The 22,561-nt window shown below is 42.1% G+C and overlaps 2 protein-coding genes across 2 annotated transcripts in view; one reads left to right on the top strand and one right to left on the bottom strand.

The window, feature by feature from the left end:
- Nucleotides 1-22,561, top strand: part of LOC134483223 (uncharacterized) — a 58,526-nt gene that overhangs the window by 18,865 nt on the left and 17,100 nt on the right. The gene's annotated exons all lie outside the window — the stretch shown is intronic.
- Nucleotides 1,377-6,087, bottom strand: LOC134483227 (disks large homolog 5-like). Its single transcript, XM_063278509.1, has 5 exons — nucleotides 5,961-6,087; nucleotides 4,735-4,894; nucleotides 3,387-3,530; nucleotides 2,589-2,751; nucleotides 1,377-1,875 (listed from the first exon to the last, which is right to left on the bottom strand). Exons 1-5 carry the CDS (start codon nucleotides 6,040-6,042, stop codon nucleotides 1,846-1,848), a joined length of 579 nt encoding a protein of 192 aa, XP_063134579.1. The 5' UTR covers nucleotides 6,043-6,087; the 3' UTR covers nucleotides 1,377-1,845.

Here is a 22,561-nt window from a genome sequence, read left to right as displayed (position 1 = left end):
CAGCTGCTGAGCATTGACAAGCCCAAATGAGACAGCATCTGTGTGCAGACATACTGGATTATTCTTCTTCACTTTATCTCTCCGAGTTACCTCCACTGACAGTAAGTCAGTTTAATTCCATAAATTTGAAATGAGTCACGTGGAACATATACTTTCTCAATACAATCACAGATTTCCATGTAAAAGGTGAAAAATGAACTGTCCCACCTAAGCTCTGGGCTTGCACAGACCTGCTGTGCAAAAGAAACATGTGGTCACAGCTGCAGTCTGCATTCACTATGGATGCTCTTGAGGACCTCCCTAAGCTGCATAGATTAAGATAATTATCTTGCTTTCTATCAAAAGAATTCATTATGCCAAGTTGGCCTGTAGAAGGAGGCTAGTCTCTTCAGTATTTTATCAGATGTGCATAATCTATATGATCATCGATAGTAAGTGAAAGATCTGTTTGGAATTGAAACTGAGTGATGCTGGAGGATGATCCTGAATGCACAATGAGCAGTGGAGGCACCAGAGCCCGGTGTGGATGCCTAGCAGGCTACCACATTGAGCAGGCACCCCTCAACCACCTGTACATACACATCTCCTGAGATCTCTCTCCTTAATGGGAGATGATGGCGTCCATCTAGTATAGCACATGCCCTGGAAGGACAAAAGCTACCTACAGGAGCTGTGGTGATGGCTCACAGGTTAGAGCATCTGCTGCTCTCTCAGAAGAACCACATGGTCCCTAACAATCATCTACAATGGGGAATGCTATTCCCTCTTTTGGATCATGAGGGAAATGCACTCAGGAGTGGACCAGACATACATTTGAAAAAAAAAGATCCATTGAGTTACATGATAAATATAATCAGCAACAATAAAAAACACAGCATATGAATGATCAAGTGAAACAGCACCTATAAAAACCTATTTCCCAAAATGACGTTGATGGTCATTATCTTTGTGGTTTAATACTAATGCTGTATTGTAAGAAAAACTGAGGCACATGGTTCTCCATTAGGATTATTCTATATTCCTTTGTGAAAGTTACCATTTTTTCTGCAGCTCTACAGTCATGAGTGTGTGTTACTCAATATCGGGTGCACACAGTCAATAAGGAATGTGTGTTGTTCACTGATATAGACTAGGATGAGCAGAACACATGACAGCATGGATACAGTATGGCAGTGATTACATCATAAAGTGTGTGTCCATAAAAAAGTCACATTATCCACACAAAAGACACTATCACCCTGTGTACACCTTGGTGGCTTTGAATTCCCTATTTACCCATGCTGCCTGGTCCATGCAAAGATCCATATCCAGCTGTCAGTTCTAAGTCTACAGGAGGGGAAAGGACCCTTGAATAAGATGGTCTTAAGAGTCAAGAGTTACAAATCAATTTTTATTCATAAGGAATACAATTTACAAAAAACAGGCATAAAATGAACAACTAAAATGGTATAAAAATGAAAAACAGTAACAAGAATATATAACTATGAAATAACAAAAAGAAAACTTCAATGAAAATCATAACCAAAAACATTTCTTAACAGCATTTTCTTAATGAACATTTAGAAACACAGTTGTAGTGCTGTTTCTCCTCTAGGACATGAGATGTCAAGGCAGTCCCGTCAGATGTCTCTCAAATGGTGTTGTCGGTATGAGAGAGGAGAAAGACCTCAAGGAGACAGGCTGGCATACGGATACATAAATTTAGGGTCTCTAAACATTGAGGAAATTAACTGAGAAGAAGAATATTCACCCACAAAAAGTCTTTGACTGTTGAGGATTGTCATCAGCAGGGAACTTCTGACAGAGAAACTCACTCTTCAGGGGGCTGTCTTCCTGGGATCCGTCCTATTCCATGTCTCCTGCAGTTTCTGAGACCTGGGAGGAGAAGGCAGCTATTAAGACACTGATTTGGTGGGGACACGCATACCAGCTGTGAAGTTGCTGCCTTCTGTCCCTTCAGCTGCATTGGACAGACAACACTGATCTTTCACTGAAATCATTGCTGATATCTCTGCAGGCTGGGAACATCACCAGCAACCCTCACAGTACTGTGGGATAACAAGCTGCTCCTCAGACTCTACCAGTGCAAACCAAGAACGGGGAAATGGGGAGAGACCTAATTGAGGTGCAGGAAGAAAGGAGAAGGCCACATGATACCCAGATCAAAGCCAATGACCAGGACTCATTTGCCATTTGCACTTGGTTTTTATCCCTACAAGGTGCTTCCAACCATCACATGACCCCTGTATGACCTTTGTCACAGGACCAAGAACTGGATAAAAAATCTTCATAGCATCCAATCTGTGATAGGGAGATGCAGTCATGTGATATGTTATTTCTCTGTCACCATTTCTGGACTGCAGTTTCAAAAAGGGCAGAGAAGTATAATTGCCCATAATTCAGTTTCTGAAGAGTGGTTAAAATCCCAGAATGCTTGTGCATAGACAGAGCATTGAATAACTCTATCACATGAGGTGGGTGACTTACTGGGTGTGGGGAGATTAGAAAGGTGATAGGGGAAGCAAAGATGTATCCAATAGGCAAATGGTATCAGACATTGTTAATCTGACTCAGCTGCTTGTTCCTACCACATTTTGCTGGGTCTGGAGGTTGCTGGTCTTCTCCTGTTCGTCTTCCTCAGTCGGGTTCAACTCAAACAAATATCGCTGTAACTCCTTGCTCTCCTGCTTCAATGTGACCAACTTCTTCTTCATACATGCCTGGTCCATCAGGAGCCGGCTGTGCAGGTTGCTGGAAACACACTCTGCATAGTAAGATCCTGAAGCCTCTTCCTCCCATTCCAACTGCCAAATCCCACAAAGTCCACCAGGACCCAGATTCCCATAAAGACTTCATAGAATACATCTCCATACATGTAAGGCTGCTGCACAAACAGCAAATGGCCAATCCAGGGAAGAATAAATTGTTTCTGTGACCCAAGCATCAATAAGAGTCCACGTCTCTCCAAAAGAACAAGAGATCTACAACTATCCATGAAAGCCCAATGCATCGGGGCAAAATCAATTAGTAGGCGGCAAATAACCACAAGAGGACAGTAGAACCAAGGGAGGTCATGCTAACCATGTGGTCCACACATTGAGCTTTGTTAAACCTGGTATGACCCCAGAGACGCAGGTTGGCCTAATAACACTCTGATGCCTGAATCAGTATAGTTCTATCCAGAGCCTTCTAAAGATGCATAGACACTGTGGTGAGAAGTCACAGTCTCTTATGGAACTGAATCTGAGTCCAAAAGACCCACTACACAGTGATATTTAAACAGAAGAAGAGATGGGCCCAGAGCTGCAGACCCTCCTGTCCAGAACAAAGAGAGGGAGGCAGACATGGCCATTCCACAATGATGGGCCCTTCTGACCAATACTTACCGATAGAAGTGAATCTCCTTCTTGAGCTCCTGAAATTTCTCACGATGTTCAATGTTCTTTGTGTCTAAGTTGTGCAGTAATGACATGACCTCTTTCTCCTTTATCTTCAAGTTTTCATAAAATGGATTTGGCCTGAAGTAGGGGCTGGCCCCAGGAAGATAGAACCCAATGAACATCGAGGTTTAGGATTATATGAACTCAGGCTGTGTCCTGTACTACCCCAGCCCTGGAAGGACACTTTCTGAATTCTACATATTTGGATCTTCTTCAGCTTCAGAAACTTGGAATTGTGTGCCCAGGACAACAGAAGCTAAGCACCCAGATAAAGGGTTCCCTGGCTCACTTTTTTCAATCAGGAGGGCTGGATCTACATTCAAACCTGTTATGCTGTCAAGAGCCTAGGCCACAGAGCTTACCCAAACACACACACACACACACACACACACACACACACACACACACACACACAGACACATCCAGAAACCTCTGATTTCATTTTTCCTGTTTTGACAAGTGGAATGCTACAAGCCGAATAACTAATATTCTAGAGGCAGACACTTCACATAATTCTGGAGATGAGACCAGATATTGCCACAAACTTATAGTCTTCCCAAGGCATACAAATGTACAAACAAATGTGACCACACAGGCAAAGAACTGTGCTGTTGAAAGTGGGGCTTCCAAAATAAAGCACTTGCACCTCCATGAAACTATTATACAGGTTTATCCTGAGGTCAAAAAACAGACCCCTAAATTCCAAGGGTGGAGGGACACAGAAACATATAAAAGTTGTGCATATGCATGCAGACCTATGCACACACAAACACACAAACTGGGACACACCCACAAGAAAAGCAAAGTAAACAGACTCAGAGAATGAGAAAGAGAGACAAATATGGAAAGAGCACAATGAGAATCATTAGAAATGTATGCACCATTACTGTCTCAGAGTTTAAGGCACACAGACAAGAAGGGCCAGGCCTGAGCCTCAGGCCTTCTAGTTAAGCATTGATATGAACAATGTGGGACCTGTCACCTAAGGGTGCTGCCAGGAGATGATAGCGTTCAGTCACCTTCCTAGCAAGTACAAACACTCTCCACAAACTCACAGCACCTAGAACCTTGCAAAGCTGCAACCTGTCAAGGGCTTTCCAATTGTACACTGGGAACTCATGCTCCAGTGACTTTATCCCTGAATTCTTAACTCAGATCACAAGTTCAGATTTTCAACAGGCGGAATTAGAGAGTCCATTTCCAAACTCACTCCTCAGTAAGGGTCAGGTTCTGAATCTCCTCTCTATGGGAGATGAGGTTTAGAACAAGGTCGTTTGTTTGGAGCAATGCATACCTCTTGTTCATGGATCCACCTGTCACATAAAGGAGGCGATCTGTCAGCTCATTTCTCTCCTTGGTAGTTAGCTCCAGTTCTCTATTCAGCCTCTCCTCTTCCTCGTTGGCCTGCACCTTGTTTAGGACATTTTCAGGGCATGACGTCTGTCTGCAGGCCTCTGTAGGTAGAAGAACACAAGTGAACTCTAAGGGGCGAATGCATAGAGCATACACAGACCACAGTGAGGTCCAAACAGGAGAACATGCTTGGAAGCCAGTGTCACTGCAAGGAGTTTGGTCTATGTGTAAGAGGCATCTTAAGTGGATCACAGTTCCCCCACTACTCTATAGAGACCAAGAGATGTAAGCAGCCAGGTGTTCCCTATGCCCGCCCACACAGGCTTACAAGTACCAGAGAGATGCCTTCTCCAGGATTATTATCAGGTACGCAGGCTACAACCTGGTTTCAGGAACCTCACCCCTCTGGTTTCAGAAGTCAGATCATCAATTCAGCATCCACAATGACTTGATTGATCAGGGATACTCAGATATCCTACACTGTTACTCAAGTCCAATAACTTTGCATTAAAAAGTCATGTAGGGGGAGGACATGGTCAACAGACTTAATAATTACCCCTACTGAAATGACAAATGCCCCAGAAGTGCCAATAGGTTACAGGCTCTTTCTCTACCTGCTCCATATACTTTTGCTACTGTAGAAAAATATCTGCCACACAGAACCTCTAATATATGAAGGTAAGATTGGCCCCGTCAGCCAGAGGTAGTCAGAGGAGTTCTAAGAATATAAAGTCATGGCCAGGAGCACAGTTCTCTCCCTCTTACTACTGTCAGATAGACACTGAATTTAAAGAAGCAATGAAAGTGAAGTACATTGATGCCCTGTTTAATTCAGAAAAGTTATACCCTCCATGACTACTTATGGTGTTATTATATCAATTTAACCTACCGAATGCAGTGTAAAAGTAAAGACTAGAAGTTCACCCAATAATAGCATAGGCATTGCCATATCCTCCATGTGGTTATGGAGAAACTAATGATGTGAAAACCTTGACTTTCAGGAATTGTGATAATCATGGAATTCAATATCTGTGGAGATGTTCCAGTGGTTGTGGCCCATTACTAAAAAGGCCAGCAGAAGACCCCCACACACACCCCTGACAGGAAGCTCAACATAAACTGCCCAGAACTTACTCCACATCCCCCATGTCCTGTGTCCATCATTACCTTTAGGTTTTGTTTGCTTCACTCTAGACTCTTCTCTATCAACATCAACTCTCCCAAAGCGCCTACTAAGACGGGCAAACATGTCTGTGGATATATCCTTTGGACACTAAGAGAAAAAGTAGGGAATTGGTTGTCACAACGATACTGGTGACATCACAGGGATTCCAAGATCTCTCTAGGAGACAATAGAATGTCCACGAAGGGACTGCTGATGTCACGGAGAACAGACTTTGCCTCTTGCTAATGTTCTCCCTGTACTGAGCAAAAGCTGATGTGCCCTTTTCAGGAGACTTCCCTGTGGCATAGCCACTGAGCACCACATGCTTCCAAAGCCAAATTTGACTCTAGGCTTGATTGGAAAAACCTAAGTCATTGCTATGTATCTAAATGAGTGCTTCCTCCCCAATCCCTGCACAGAAGTGTTTCATCCTACCTCAAATTCTACTCAGTCAGCAATATTACCCATTAAAGATTACTGAGAAATCACACCACTTCCTATAAGTAGCCAAAGAGGTCTCCTGTCTCATCATGTGCAGGTGCATGAAATCACACCCAGAAATAGCCTGTCGGGTAGGTTGCGATGTGGGTGTGTGTTAGAGGTACAACCTGAAGCTTTGTGCTTAACATTTGACAGTTGCCACCGGATTCCTTAGGAGAAAGAATTGCATTCATTATGGTCCTGGCAACAATGTGGTGATCTGTTAGCAGAGGAAACTGAAATATTGGATCCACCAGTGAATGCACCCTCAGGCTGAGTGTGGGGCTCTCCTCTTTGCACTTAAGTTACCAAAGCAGGATTGCTTACAGGCCTCTCTAAGCTATAAGGTGTGATTTCATCTGAAAAATAAAATAGTCAGCAGATGTGGGGGGGGGGGGATGCAGCCAAAGGAGTAGGACAAGCCTAGAGACATAACTCAGTGGACAGAGTAAGAAACAAGCATCTTCACTCCTGTTTCATGGATCACCGCACAAAACACAAAAGCATCTATCATACTAAAAAAAAAAAACAACCAGTTATTTTATTGAATGCATACACTAATACTGTTACAGTATTAGTAGCAAAGCTCAGATTTTGGTGGCAGATCCATGACTTGAACTATCTTCCTGACAACATATAAAGCAATAAATTAATAAATAAATAAATAAATAAGAAAAAAAAACACAAAAATAAAAAACACAAAAAGCACAAGCCTCTCAATGAAGTTACAGAAAAGTGATCCAGTGGTCACTTCTGACCAGGCCATTTTAGCTATGACAGTGCATAGTGACCCTTAATTTGATGGGTCCTATATAAAGCTTTGTGCAATATTGTCATTTTAACAAACCTCATCCAGAACATACATAACGACACAGGATATGATCACAATGTCCTTGCTGTGTATCAAGTTATTTTTCTGTGTCCTTGATTGTCAGGCATATTACAGCAACAAACTGAGATGGCTGGTAGACTTGGAAGAAAGTGGATATGAAAGATCCCCGTTTGATATCAGTACAGCCAGTTCTTTTTTTTTTTTTTTTTTTTTTATTAACTTGAGTATTTCTTATATACATTTCAAGTGTTATTCCCTTTCCCGGTTTCCGGGCAAAATCCCCCTCCCCCCTCCCATTCCTTATGGGTGTTCCCCTCCCAACCCTCCCCCCATTGCCGCCCTCCCCCCATAGTCTAGTTCACTGGGGGTTCAGTCTTAGCAGGACCCAGGGCTTCCCCTTCCACTGGTGCTCTTACTAGGATATTCATTGCTACCTATGGGGTCAGAGTCCAGGGTCAGTCCATATATAGTCTTTAGGTAGTGGCTTAGTCCCTGGAAGCTCTGGTTGCTTGACATTGTTGTACTTTTGGGGTCTCGAGCCCCTTCAAGCTCTTCCAGTTCTTTCTCTGATTCCTTCAACGGGGGACCTATTCTCAGTTCAGTGGTTTGCTGCTGGCATTCGCCTCTGTATTTGCTGTATTCTGGCTGTGTCTCTCAGGAGCGATCTACATCCGGCTCCTGTCGGTCTGCACTTCTTTGCTTCATCCATCTTGTCCAATTGGGTGGCTGTATATGTATGGGCCACCTGTGGGGCTGGCTCTGAATGGGTGTTCCTTCAGTCTCTGTTTTAATCTTTGCCTCTCCCTTCCCAGCCAAGGGTATTCTTTTTCCTCATTTAAAGAAGGAGTGAAGCATTCACATTTTGATCATCCGTCTTGAGTTTCGTTTGTTCTAGGGATCTAGGGTAATTCAAGCATTTGGGCTAATAGCCACTTATCAATGAGTGCATACCATGTATGTCTTTCTGTGATTAGGTTAGCTCACTCAGGATGATATTTTCCAGTTCCAACCATTTGCCTACGAATTTCATAAACTCGTTGTTTTTGATAGCTGAGTAATATTCCATTGTGTAGATGTACCACATTTTCTGTATCCATTCCTCTGTTGAAGGGCATCTCAGTTCTTTCCATTTTATGGCTATTATAAATAAGGCTGCGATGAACATAGTGGAGCACGTGTCTCTTTTATATGTTGAGGCATCTTTTGGGTATATGCCCAAGAGAGGTATAGCTGGATCCTCAGGCAGTTCAATGTCCAATTTTCTGAGGAACCTCCAGACTGATTTCCAGAATGGTTTTACCAGTATGCAATCCCACCAACAATGGAGGAGTGTTCCTCTTTCTCCACATCCTCGCCAGCATCTGCTGTCACCTGAGTTTTTGATCTTAGCCATTCTCACTGGTGTGAGGTGAAATCTCAGGGTTGTTTTGATTTGCATTTCCCTTATGACTAAAGATGTTGAACATTTCTTTAGGTGTTTCTCAGCCATTCGGCATTCCTCAGCTGTGAATTCTTTGTTTAGCTCTGAACCCCATTTTTTAATAGGGTTATTTGTTTCCCTGCGGTCTAACTTCTTGAGTTCTTTGTATATTTTGGATATAAGGCCTCTATCTGTTGTAGGATTGGTAAAGATCTTTTCCCAATCTGTTGGTTGCCGTTTTGTCCTAACCACCGTGTCCTTTGCCTTACAGAAGCTTTGCAGTTTTATGAGATCCCATTTGTTGATTCTTGATCTTAGAGCATAAGCCATTGGTGTTTTGTTCAGGAAATTTTTTCCAGTGCCCATGTGTTCCAGATGCTTCCATACTTTTTCTTCTATTAGTTTGAGTGTGTCTGGTTTGATGTGGAGGTCCTTGATCCACTTGGACTTAAGCTTTGTACAGGGTGATAAGCATGGATCGATCTGCATTCTTCTACATGTTGCCCTCCAGTTGAACCAGCACCATTTGCTGAAAATGCTATCTTTTTTCCATTGGATGGTTTTGGCTCCTTTGTCAAAAATCAAGTGACCATAGGTGTGTGGGTTCATTTCTGGGTCTTCAATTCTATTCCATTGGTCTATCTGTCTGTCCTGTACCAATACCATGCAGTTTTTATCACTATTGCTCTGTAATACTGCTTGAGTTCAGGGATAGTGATTCCCCCTGAAGTCCTTTTATTGTTGAGGATAGCTTTAGCTATCCTGGGTTTTTTGTTATTCCAGATGAATTTGCAAATTGTTCTGTCTAACTCTTTGAAGAATTGGATTGGTATTTTGATGGGGATTGCATTGAATCTCTAGATTGCTTTTGGTAAAATGGCCATTTTTACTATATTAATCTTGCCAATCCATGAGCATGGGAGATCTTTCCATCTTCTGAGGTCTTCTTCAATTTCTTTCCTCAGTGTCTTGAAGTTCTTATTGTACAGATCTTTTACTTGCTTGGTTAAAGTCACACCGAGGTACTTTATATTATTTGGGTCTATTATGAAGGGTGTCGTTTCCCTAATTTCTTTCTCGGCTTGTTTCTCTTTTGTATAGAGGAAGGCAACTGATTTATTTGAGTTAATTTTATACCCAGCCGCTTTGCTGAAGTTGTTTATCAGCTTTAGTAGTTCTCTGGTGGAACTTTTGGGATCACTTAAATATACTATCATGTCATCTGCAAATAGTGATATTTTGACTTCTTCTTTTCCGATCTGTATCCCCTTGATCTCCTTTTGTTGTCTGATTGCTCTGGCTAGAACTTCAAGAACTATATTGAATAAGTAGGGAGAGAGTGGGCAGCCTTGTCTAGTCCCTGATTTTAGTGGGATTGCTTCAAGTTTCTCTCCATTTAGTTTAATGTTAGCAACTGGTTTGCTGTATATGGCTTTTACTATGTTTAGGTATGGGCCTTGAATTCCTATTCTTTCCAGGACTTTTATCATGAAGGGGTGTTGAATTTTGTCAAATGCTTTCTCAGCATCTAATGAAATGATCATGTGGTTTTGTTCTTTCAGTTTGTTTATATGATGGATCACGTTGATGGTTTTCCGTATATTAAACCATCCCTGCATGCCTGGGATGAAGCCTACTTGATCATGGTGGATGATTGTTTTGATGTGCTCTTGAATTCGGTTTGCCAGAATTTTATTGAGTATTTTTGCGTCGATATTCATAAGGGAAATTGGTCTGAAGTTCTCTTTCTTTGTTGTGTCTTTGTGTGGTTTAGGTATAAGAGTAATTGTGGCTTCATAGAAGGAATTCGGTAGTGCTCCATCTGTTTCAATTTTGTGGAATAGTTTGGTGAATATTGGTATGAGGTCTTCTATGGAGGTTTGATAGAATTCTGCACTAAACCCGTCTGGACCTGGGCTCTTTTTCGTTGGGAGACCTTTAATGACTGCTTCTATTTCCTTAGGAGTTCTGGGGTTGTTTAACTGGTTTATCTGTTCCTGATTTAACTTCGATACCTGGTATCTGTCTAGGAAATTGTCCATTTCCTGAAGATTTTCAAATTTTGTTGAATATAGGTTTTTATAGTAAGATCTGATGATTTTTTGAATTTCCTCTGAATCTGTAGTTATGTCTCCCTTTTCATTTCTAATTTTGTTAATTTGGACGCACTGTCTGTGTCCTCTCGTTAGTCTGGCTAAGGGTTTATCTATCTTGTTGATTTTCTCAAAGAACCAACTTTTGGTTCTGTTGATTCTTTCTATGGTCCTTTTTGTTTCTACTTGGTTGATTTCAGCTCTGAGTTTGATTATTTCCTGCCTTCTACTCCTCCTGGGTGTATTTGCTTCTTTTTGTTCTAGAGCTTTTAGGTGTGCTGTCAAGCTGCTGACATATGCTCTTTCCTGTTTCTTTCTGCAGGCACTCAGCGCTATGAGTTTTCCTCTTAGCACAGCTTTCATTGTGTCCCATAAGTTTGGGTATGTTGTATCTTCATTTTCATTAAATTCTAAAAAGTTTTTAATTTCTTTATTTCTTCCTTGACCAGGTTATCCTTGAGTAGAGCATTGTTCAATTTCCACGTATATGTGGGCATTCTTCCCTTATTGTTATTGAAGACCAGTTTTAGGCCGTGGTGGTCCGATAGCACGCATGGGATTATCTCTATCTTTCTGTACCTGTTGAGGCCCGTTTTTTGACCAATTATATGGTCAATTTTGGAGAAAGTACCATGAGGAGCTGAGAAGAAGGTATATCCTTTTGCTTTAGGATAGAATGTTCTATAAATATCCGTTCAGTCCATTTGGCTCATGACTTCTCTTAGTCTGTCGACATCACTGTTTAATTTCTGTTTCCATGATCTGTCCATTGATGAGAGTGGGGTGTTGAAGTTTCCCACTATTATTGTGTGAGGTGCAATGTGTGTTTTGAGCTTTAGTAAGCTTTCTTTTACGTATGTAGGTGCCCTTGTATTTGGGGCATAGATATTTAGGATTGAGAGTTCATCTTGGTGGATTTTTCCTTTGATGAATATGAAGTGTCCTTCCTTATCTTTTTTGATGACTTTTAGTTGGAAATTGATTTTATTTGATATTAGAATGGCTACTCCAGCTTGCTTCTTCTGACCATTTGCTTGGAAAGTTGTTTTCCAGCCTTTCACTCTGAGGTAGTGTCTGTCTTTGTCTCTGAGGTGTGTTTCCTGTAGGCAGCAGAATGCAGGGTCCTCATTGCGTATCCAGTTTGTTAATCTATGTCTTTTTATTGGGGAGTTGAGGCCATTGATATTGAGAGATATTAAGGAATAGTGATTATTGCTTCCCTTTATATTCATATTTGGATGTGAGGTTATGTTTGTGTGCTTTCATTCTCTTTGTTTTGTTGCCAAGACGATTAGTTTCTTGCTTCTTCTAGGGTATAGCTTGCCTCCTTATGTTGGGCTTTACCATTTATTATCCTTTGTAGTGCTGGATTTGTAGAAAGATATTGTGTAAATTTGGTTTTGTCATGGAATATCTTGGTTTCTCCATCTATGTTAATTGAGAGTTTTGCTGGATACAGTAACCTGGGCTGGCATTTGTGTTCTCTTAGGGTCTGTATGACATCAGTCCAGGATCTTCTGGCCTTCATAGTTTCTGGCGAGAAGTCTGGTGTGATTCTGATAGGTCTCCCTTTATATGTTACTTGACCTTTTTCCCTTACTGCTTTTAATATTCTTTCTTTATTTTGTGCGTTTGGTGTTTTGACAATTATGTGACGGGAGGTGTTTCTTTTCTGGTCCAATCTATTTGGAGTTCTGTAGGCTTCTTGTATGTCTATGGGTATCTCTTTTTTTAGGTTAGGGAAGTTTTCTTCTATGATTTTGTTGAAGATATTTACTGGTCCTTTGAGCTGGGAGTCTTCACTCTCTTCTATACCTATTATCCTTAGGTTTGATCTTCTCATTGAGTCCTGGATTTCCTGTATGTTTTGGACCAGTAGCTTTTTCTGCTTTACATTATCTTTACAGTTGAGTCAATGATTTCTATGGAATCTTCTGCTCCTGAGATTCTCTCTTCCATCTCTTGAATTCTGTTGGTGAGGCTTGTATCTACAGCTCCTTGTCTCTTCTTTTGATTTTCTATATCCAGGGTTGTTTCCATGTGTTCTTTCTTGATTGCTTCTATTTCCATTTTTAATTCCTTCAACTGTTTGATTGTGTTTTCCTGGAATTCTTTCAGGGATTTTTGCGATTCCTCTCTGTAGGCTTCTACTTGTTCTCTAAGGGAGTTCTTCATGTCTTTCTTGAAGTCCTCCAGCATCATGATCAAATATGATTTTGAAAATAGATCTTGCTTTTCTGGTGTGTTTGGATATTCCATGTTTGTTTTGATGGGAGAATTGGGCTCCGATGGTGCCATGTAGTCTTGGTTTCTGTTGCTTGGGTTCCTGCGCTTGCCTCTCGCCATCAGATTATCTCTAGTGTTACTTTGTTCTGCTATTTCTGACAGTGGCTAGACTGTCCTATAAGCCTGTGTGACAGGAGTGCTGTAGACCTGTTTTCCTCTCTTTCAGTCAGTTATGGGGACAGAGTGTTCTGCTTTCTGGCGTGTAGTTTTTCCTCTCTACAGGTCTTCAGCTGTTCCTGTGGGCCTGTGTCTTGATTTCACCAGGCAGCTTTCTTGCAGCAGAAAATTTGGTCTTACCTGTGGTCCCGAGGCTCAGGTTCGCTCCTGGGGTGCTGCCCACGGGCTCTCTGCAGCGGCAGCAACCAGGAAGACCTGTGCCGCCCCTTCCGGGGGCTTCAGTGCACCAGGGTTCCAGACGGTCTTTGGCTTTTTCCTCTGGCGTCCGAGATGTGTGTGCAGGGAGCAGTCACTTCTGGTTTCCCAGGCTTGTCTGCCTCTCTGAAGGTTTAGCTCTCCCTCCCACGGGATTTGGGTGCAGAGAACTGTTTACCCGGTCTGTTTCTTTCAGGTTCCGGCGGTGTCTCAGGCAGGGGTCCTGCCGCTCCTGGGCCCTCCCCCACGGGAGCCCAGAGGCCTTATACAGTTTCCTCTTGGGCCAGGGATGTGGGCAGGGGTGAGCAGAGTTGGTGGTCTCTTCCGCTCTGCAGCCTCAGGAGTGCCCACCTGACCAGGCGGTTGGGTCTCTCTCTCACCGGGTCTGGGAGCAGAGAGCTGCTGCGGGCCAGGATCCGCGGGTGTGGGACTTCCGGTAAACACAGAACGTGCGCGGTCCTAGAGAAATTCTGCTTTCCTGTGTCCCAAGCTCACCAGGCAGCTTTCTTGCAGCAGAAAATTTGGTCTTACCTGTGGTCCCGAGGCTCAGGTTCGCTCGTGGGGTGCTCCCCACGGGCTCTCTGCAGCGGCAGCAACCAGGAAGACCCAGCCAGTTCTTAAGAATGAGAATCTTTTAAGCTGGCCCTCGCTTAGCCCCTAGACGTTAGACAATAGACCAGAAAGTACAGAAAGCACATTCCCACCCACTCTCTAGGAAGCTGCCCGACCATAAGAACAGAGGGTATAGAACATATTTACTGCAGGGCAATTACAGGACAGGAAACATCTCTGGGAAGCTGACTGATCACCATAGAAGTGAGATGTCTTGGGTACTGAATGCAGCTGTGCTATAGGCTGACATAGCTATAGCCTTGTCCTGGGAACTCCAGAAGAGGAACACCTGCCAAGACAGATATCCTTGGTCCTTGTCCTGGGATCCCCAGGATAAGAAAACATGTATCAAGTCAGACGTCCTTCATACTGAAATAGCTGCATTGATGTGGTTACGGCCTTATCCCAGGAATTCCAGTATGAGAAACATCTGCCTAGTTATCATTGGCACCGAAATAGCTGAGCTAATGAAACTGTGTGATCGTAAATGACTGTTTAAGCTGTACATTTCTGTTGTTCGTGGCTCCTCACATCCCTCCTGTGTGAGGACCGTGTCGCGCCCCAGTGCATTGGTATCCCAAAGTAAACCTCTTGTTTTTACATCAAGACTGAGTCCTGTGTGTTCATGGGGTGGTGATTGTCCTCAGGACTAGAGCGAGAGTCTCCTCTGTGTGAGGGTCTTTCAGATGAAGCTATAGTTGTGGGTTACACACATCAGTTCTCATTGGCTAATGCTGTCCTCACAGTCCTTGGAGGCCCCTTTGTAAGACTACCTGTTGGAAAGTGGAAGCAGCTTTATTTGAGCTCAAAGTGAACCTGACGAGCAACGTAGAGAACAAGATGAGGTAATTGAGAACCTGTCTAAAACCAGCACAGAAACCCACCCTTCATTCAAAGCATCATCTACCAATTCTTGAATTTTTACCATTCTCTGCCAACCAGTCTTTCATTCAGGAAAGGTAGAAAAGAACTGGAAATGATCTTTGTATTCTAAGGACCTCGATCTGTCTTTCCTTAGGTCCACGTTAAGAACAAATGAAATGGGTATCACCATCTGAACAACTTAGTATCATCTACTCAGCATTTCTAGCCTAATACTGTGCCTATGGCAATCTCAAGCTTCCCTAATGTTTCTGTCCCAGCAAGAAGAATGAAGTTCTATGGTCAATCCCGAGTGATCCTTTCAAGGGGTTAGAAGAAAGCCATCAGAGATATTGCACTTCTTTGTCCTTAGATTAAATCAAGATGATACAACGTGAATCTATTGGTCTATTCAACCATACATCTTCCTCACAACCCCATCTATCTGAGATCATTGCTTGGCAGAATTCATGCCCCACCATCCTAGGTATTTCTTGATTCATTGCTGCCAAGGGCCAGGTTTCCTGAGTTTTGTTATTTGTAGAATTGGGAGTAGTCAATCATTGTTGCCCTCTGTAAGATATGACAAATATCTATAATAACTGACCACACTGTACTTGTGTATACAAGTACAGTAGTGGAAAATTCAGCATAACTGAGGAGTGGGAAATCACCACTGTGTCCTGGCCTTTCTCTGCCCACATCACAGCTCACAGGCGGCTGGGGCAAACCTTGAGTTCCTCTGTAGAAACAGAGTGAGGTTGAATGGACACTGAGCAGGCAGAGCAACACAGCTGAGGCAACTCAATTCCAGCAACAAATGCATTATTTGTTTCCCATCTTAACAGCTCCTTTTGAGGACTTGTCCCCACACCTAGCTTAAACACAGCAATTTGCATACATGCCAGCCTATTTCATATTGTTGCTGTAATACGCCTCCACATCATAGATTTCAAAAAAGAAAGAAAATAAACCTGACAGTGAGAAGGGTGATGCGTGTCAACATCTAGTGCGTTAGCGGCCCAGGTACGGTCACAAATATCCAGGACACAGGGGATGCAGAGCAAAGGCAGATGCAACTGCATGCAGCTGCAGGCTTATTAACCCTTATACAGGCATGAATATGGATTACCTCACATTCCCTTTTGGCAAGATATAATAAGATCGTTATTCCCATGATACCAGGAACAACCGAGGCAAGACAAGGCAAAGAAGTGAGACTAAGCAAAGGTTCTTCTTAAAATATCTGTATAGCAAATCACCCCTCTTCCTAGTATCACAATACACTTGTCATAAGCCAGAGAGCATGAGAGCCGCTTCCACACACATAGGACACAGTACAACATAGTGTGAGGTAAAGTGAGAAAACATTTTCTTCTCAAGGGCAGCGTTCCAGCCCCTGCTTGCATCTGTCAGCCATCTTTCCTTTAGCCTGTCTGGGAAGTGTATCTCAGTGACTCCACAATTTCTTTCTTTGTTCTTTTGTTTTAAAAGTAACACTTTCTATAACATACCTAAATGTCCTCAAAGGGGTTTAATCGTGCAAAAAGAAAGCAATATAATATATAATGTATGTAACCTTTAATGACTGTATCTATTCTCTTAGGGGTATTATTCAAATACCTTCCCAGATCTGGATTTAACTTTGGTAATTGTTATCTGTCTACAAAATCAACAATATCGAAGAAATATTCCAGTTTTCTGGCGTAAAGTCCTCGGGAGTAAGAACTAATGATTTTGGAATTTGCTCGGTGTCTATTGTTATGTCCCTCATTTCATTTCTGATTTTTAATTTATGTATTGTCTCTCTTCTGCATTGTTAGTTAGAGGAAGGGGTTTTCTCTCTTGTGGATCTTCTCAAAAAAAAAAGAGGAAGAAAACACAGCTCTTGCTTTCCTTGACTTTGTATTTTTCTCTTTGTTTCTAAAGGCTTGATTTCAACCCTGAGTTTATTGCCCTTGATCAGATCCTACAGACTCTCTATGGGATGAAGCTTTGCCTCACTTGGTAACAGCAGCATGGAATAAATGAAGCTTCTGCTGATCTCTGTTGTGGTGTTGCACATCACAATCTCACAGAAAACCATGCATAGCCTGGTTTTAGGCTCTATTAAAGCAGCCCACTATTTCAGTGTTCCCTGCAAGATTCCATGGAACAGTAGTAACAAAATTCTGCATGCACATTGACAGGTTTCTCCACGGTCTTCTGGGTCATTTGATAAAAGTTTATAGTGAATTCATGGATGAACACACACACACACACACACACACACACACACACTTTACTGACATGGTGCATATTCTTTGCACACCAAAAATAAAGTGAGCGTTACTGAAAATGCACCAATAGTGCAATCGATGGAGGGAGCTGTGGGGAAGCTGGGGCTTAGAGTTACTTAAAAGACCGGATGCAGATTCTCCATCTATTGGAGGAGAAACTTGGTAGACAATGTGGTTCTTTATTTTCTTTCTCTAGAGCACACAGGACTAGGGTGGCAGCTAGGGCTTTGAGCATGTTTGGCAAGTACTGTAGCACTGAATTAAATCCTAGGGCTGGAACCATATTAATCATCTACAACAATTACAGGGCAGGCTGGATGACGACACTCAGCTGACAATGTGGACATCTCAAGACAGTCACTGGACAATGGCTGACACACTTGTCTGAAGACTGGAAATGTTTCTCGATCTTGGAGAGGAAAGAAGGACCCTCCAACTACACTGTCCTCTAAGGAGGTTTATTCAGGTGAGGGATGACAGGGACTGTTTTGTCTCATGTCACTCATGTCAGTAGAAAATATCCTAGGTATTGGATGGCGCTGTTAGCATTAACAGAACAAAGCACATAGTGTTGGGAAGATTAATAAATTATGAGTAGGATTAGAAAACCCCAAGCCTCTTCCAGGTTCTAGGAGAGCAAAAAAAAAAAAAAAAAACACGAAATACAGCATTAATGGGATAGTTTGGTTAAATCTAGTTACTAGTTTCTATTGTGATACATATTGTCAGTGCCTGCGCCAACAGTGTGTGAATATCGGGTGTAGGTTTGTGGGGTTGAAAGAAAACACGTACACGGGTCACCCCTTTTTAGCGAGTGCCACCAAGGCTTTACTGAGATCTCTTATGTACCAGAGGCAAAAGCCGTGGAAAAACAACAAGGCAGGTGAAAATCCCCAACCAGGAAAATAGGACAAGTCTGTGTGGTGAAAGTTCCAGCCCAATCAGGGGCATAAATAGCTTCTTAAAAACAAGAAGCAGGAAAGCTCAGTGGGGAGGAAGGGTGCCATGGAAAATCCCAGCCCCAAATCAGGGGCTAAGAGCAGCTGTCAAAGGTGTAAACAATTCTTGCTATAGCAGGCTGAAAGGCTCAGTGAGGGGCAAAGGAAATACCAAGGTAGGGCCCAACAGGAGCCTTCCCTGGTGGCTCTAATGTTTCACTTTCCTATGCCAACTGGCCTCCACACTGTTTCTAGCACCATAATGATTTCAAATCTTCCTCCTAAGGAATTTTGTGGCAATCTTTGAATGCTAAGCACAAGGCTTCATGAGTGTTCCCCTAACACACACCCATGTTGCAACCTTCCATGCAGGCTATTTCTTGATGTGATTTCAAGCACCTGTACATAATAAGACAGGAGAACATTTTGACTGCATATTCAAACTGGTATTATTTCTCAGGAATTTTTAATGGCTAATATTGGTGAAGGAGGATAATTTGAGTTAGGATGAGACATTTTTGGGCAGGATTTGGAAGGAAACATTCATTTACATGCATAGGAATTACTAAGGTTTTTATAATCAACCCTTGAGGAAAATTTGGCTTTGGAAGCAGGAGATGCTCAGTGGCTCTGCCCCGGGAAAGTCTCCTGGAAGGGACACCTCAGCTTATGCTCAGTACAGGGAGAACATTAGCAGGGAGGCAAAGTCTGCTCCCCATGACATCTGCTGTCCCTTCTTGGACATTCTATTGTCTCCTGGAGAGTTCTTGGCGTCCTCTGCTATGTCACCAATGTTGTAGTGACAACCAGTGCCCTAGTTTGTCTCAGTCCGAGTCTGGCACATACATCCTAAGACATGTTTTCCAGTCTTAGAAGTGTTTTGGGAGGGGGGAATGTCGATTGTGGAGAGACTAGGGTGAAGGAGTCTGACCTTTCATCTCAAAGAAATGATGGACAAAGAAAGTGGTTCTGGGGAATGTGGAGTAAGTTCTGGGCAGTGTCTTTTGAGCTTTCTGTGGAGGCGGGGGGAGGGATGGTGGGGGTCCTGCAAGCTTAAGCTGACCTTTCTAGCAATTGGCCACAACAACTGGAGCATCTGCAAAGGAATTGAATTTCCATGAATATCACAATTCCTGAAAGTCATGGATTTCAGAACATTAATTTTCCCATCCCCAAAGAAAGGATATGGTAAGGCCAATGCTACTATTCTGTGAACTTCTGGCCTTTACTTTTAAAGTTGATTGGTGGCTTGTTTTTTCTTTGTTTATTTATTTATTTAGTTGGTAATATTATTTATTGCCAAAGTCAAACATCTGGGTTACATCCTGGGACCCACATGACAGAAGGAGAGAAATGGCTCCTGAAAGTTGTTTGGTCATGTGCTGCACACACACACACACACACACACACACACACACACACACACACACACTCAAAAAAACACTCTCACACACACACAGACACTCACACTCATACACACACAAACTTTTAAGCAAAAGTAATTTTTCTTAGAGTCTGATATAATTGGTTCTAATACAAAGACAGCCTGAGTGTAGTTACTATATAATTAAATAGTACTCATGCTCTCAGGCAAAGAGTTTAAAGTTTATAGGTACCTAATAAACTCGCATTGGGACATATAAAGAACATTTAAATGTTCAGCAGACAAAGAACAACTAATTTAATTTGTTAAAAGTGAAAGCTTATACAATTCTCAAGGTTTTTATGCTGGTTTTATTATACATGTAATTATGAAAAGAAAACATACATACTTGATCAATGAAATGAGGAAGATTGATTTAATGAACAGAAAAATGGATGGTACTTCAAAATTTCCATGATTACATATTAACTATTTAATTCCCTCCACAATAGCAAGAAACGGACATTATTATTTATGCGACATTACAGATACATAAACCGAGAAAATATTGTTTGGCCTGATTTTCTGAGCTTCCTTAAAGATATAGTTAATTGACAGAGCTGTGCTTTAAAATTAGGGTCCATATTCTTCTGTTTTAAATGTGTGACACTTTTCTCTTTTTTTCTCCATCTTTATTACATGGATATTTCTTATTTACATTTCAATTGTTATTACCTTTCTGGGTTTCCAGGCAAACATCCCCCTAACCCCCCCTCCCCTTCTCTATTGGTGTCCCTTCCCCATCCTCCTCCCATTACTGCCCTCCCCCCCAACAATCCCTTCACTGGGGGTTCAGTCTTGGCAGGACCAAGGGCTTCCCTTTTATTTCTAGTGGGTGCTGCTCTCCCTGCTCCGTGGGAAGTGGATGGGGGGAAGGCCCGGGCCTGAGGTGAGTTGGAACTGGGGTAGAAAGGCATAGGGCCTCCTAGGTGAGAATGCCAAACCACCACTGCTGCTGCAGCCACCATGGAGAAGCCCTTGTTCCTGCTGCAGGGAGGAGAGTCTGGTGCCCACAAGATGGCTGAAGGGGAGGTGAGAGCGGACAGCTTCATCACCCGCCTGCTGGAGGTATGAGGATATCGTCCGGGAAAAACTGTGCAGATGACTGAAGCAGAAGTCCGAGGGCTGTGTATCACGTCTCGTGAAATCTTTCTTAGCCAGCCAACAGCTGTGAACACAGGTTTCTTTTGGAGAGCAGTCCTGTGCAGGCCCAGAACCTAGGTGGGACAGTTCAAGCTACCCTTTTTCCATGGCCAATCTCAGATCATATTCAGAAAGTATTTCTTGGGCTAAAGAGATGGCTTAGTTGTTAAGAACACTGACAGCTCTTCCAGAGGTCCTGAGTTCAAATCCCAGCAACCACATGGTGGCTCACAACCATCTGTAATGAGATATGATGCCCTCTTCTGGTGTGTCTGAAGACAGTCACGGTGTACTTGTATATAATAAATGAATAAATAAATAAATAAATAAATAAATAAATAAATAAATAAATCTTTTAAAAAAAAGAGTATTTCTTCCAGGTGATGGATTTCCAATTTATGGAATTGAACTAACTTACTGATGGTGGAAGTGACAGAGAGTTAAAGTACAGAAGGAATAATCCAGAATGTCCACCAAAATTTGCTGTCACACCAGGACTTTTAAAAGCTCAGCTGCTAGAGAAGCAAGGTAGTCTTTGGTTATTCTCAAGCTTAGGTCTTCTAGTCATTATAAGCTGACCATGACACAAAAAGAGTCATCTATATCAAAATAGAGAATAGTAACTAGATTCATACCACACTATCACATCACTACTGTATTTGAGGTTCTCAGTTACTATCTAAGAACCTGGAAGAGGCCTGGGTCTTGCTACACATACTCATAATTTATGTCCCCATTGTCAGCTGAGAGTCTTCATGCAGCCTGGGGTCAAGGAGGTCATCCCACAAAGCACAAAACACCCATCTCAGATAAACATGTATGGTTTATTGAATCCAAAACATACATGAATTTCAGGACACAATTAAATGTTGAAACCTAAGGATAATAGATAGAGAAGAGAATTAAGAATTCTAGTTCGTAGATCCAGTAAACACCTTCAACAAATCATAGCAGCAAACTTCCATAAGGTAAAGAAAGAAAAGGCCATAAAGGTACAACAAGCCTACAGAACATCAAACTAATTGTACCAGAAAAATTCCTCCATTCACATAATAATTAAAACGCTAAATGCACAGATCAAGAAAGAACATTAAAAGGGGTAAGGTATAAATATCTAGTAACAAATAAATTCAGACGTATCTGAATTACACCAGACTTCTCAACAGAGATTCTAAAAGTCAGAAAATCTTGGGCAGATGTAATGCAGACACAGGCTCCTATATCCAGCATAATCCTCAATCACCATAAAAGGAGGAACCAGGATATTTCATGACAAAACCAAATTTAAACAATTCTTTTCTGTAAGAAAGCACAACAGAGGCTAATAGGAGGAAAACTCCAAGACAATGAACTAAACTATACCCAAGAAAAACCAAGAAATTAATCTTCTCTCAATAATTTAAAAAAAGAGAAGCACACAAACATAATTTCACCTATAACCAGAAAAAGAAGAGAATGCAGCAATCATTGGCTTTAATATCTGAACAGATCTTCTTTCCCTAATCCCCAAGCTCCCAGGGGCCAAACTGCCAGCCAAAGTGTATGCAAGGATGCTCTATGGTTCAAGGTGAGGCCTGTAGCCCCACCAAATGCAGATCCTAGAGGAGTGAGGTGGGGATGGATATGTGTGGGTGGGGGAGCACTGTCACATAGGCAAAGCTGAGCAGAAATGGGATGTAAATTTGATGAGGGGAGTCTGGAAAGCAGAACAACAGTTGAAATATAAATAAATAAAATAACCAATTAATAAAAAATAGCCAAAAATAAAATAACAAGTAAGAAGGTAAATGAAAATTAAACCAAACCAAACAAACAAACAAACAAAAATCCCTGTGGTGGATTGGCCTAATGCTGCTTGTATTTT

Source organism: Rattus norvegicus, chromosome 19 (assembly GCF_036323735.1).
Source record: "Rattus norvegicus strain BN/NHsdMcwi chromosome 19, GRCr8, whole genome shotgun sequence".
Lineage (NCBI taxonomy): Eukaryota > Metazoa > Chordata > Mammalia > Rodentia > Muridae > Rattus > Rattus norvegicus.
Note: the sequence above shows the minus strand (reverse complement) of the source record. Positions and strands in the feature narration are given on the sequence as shown.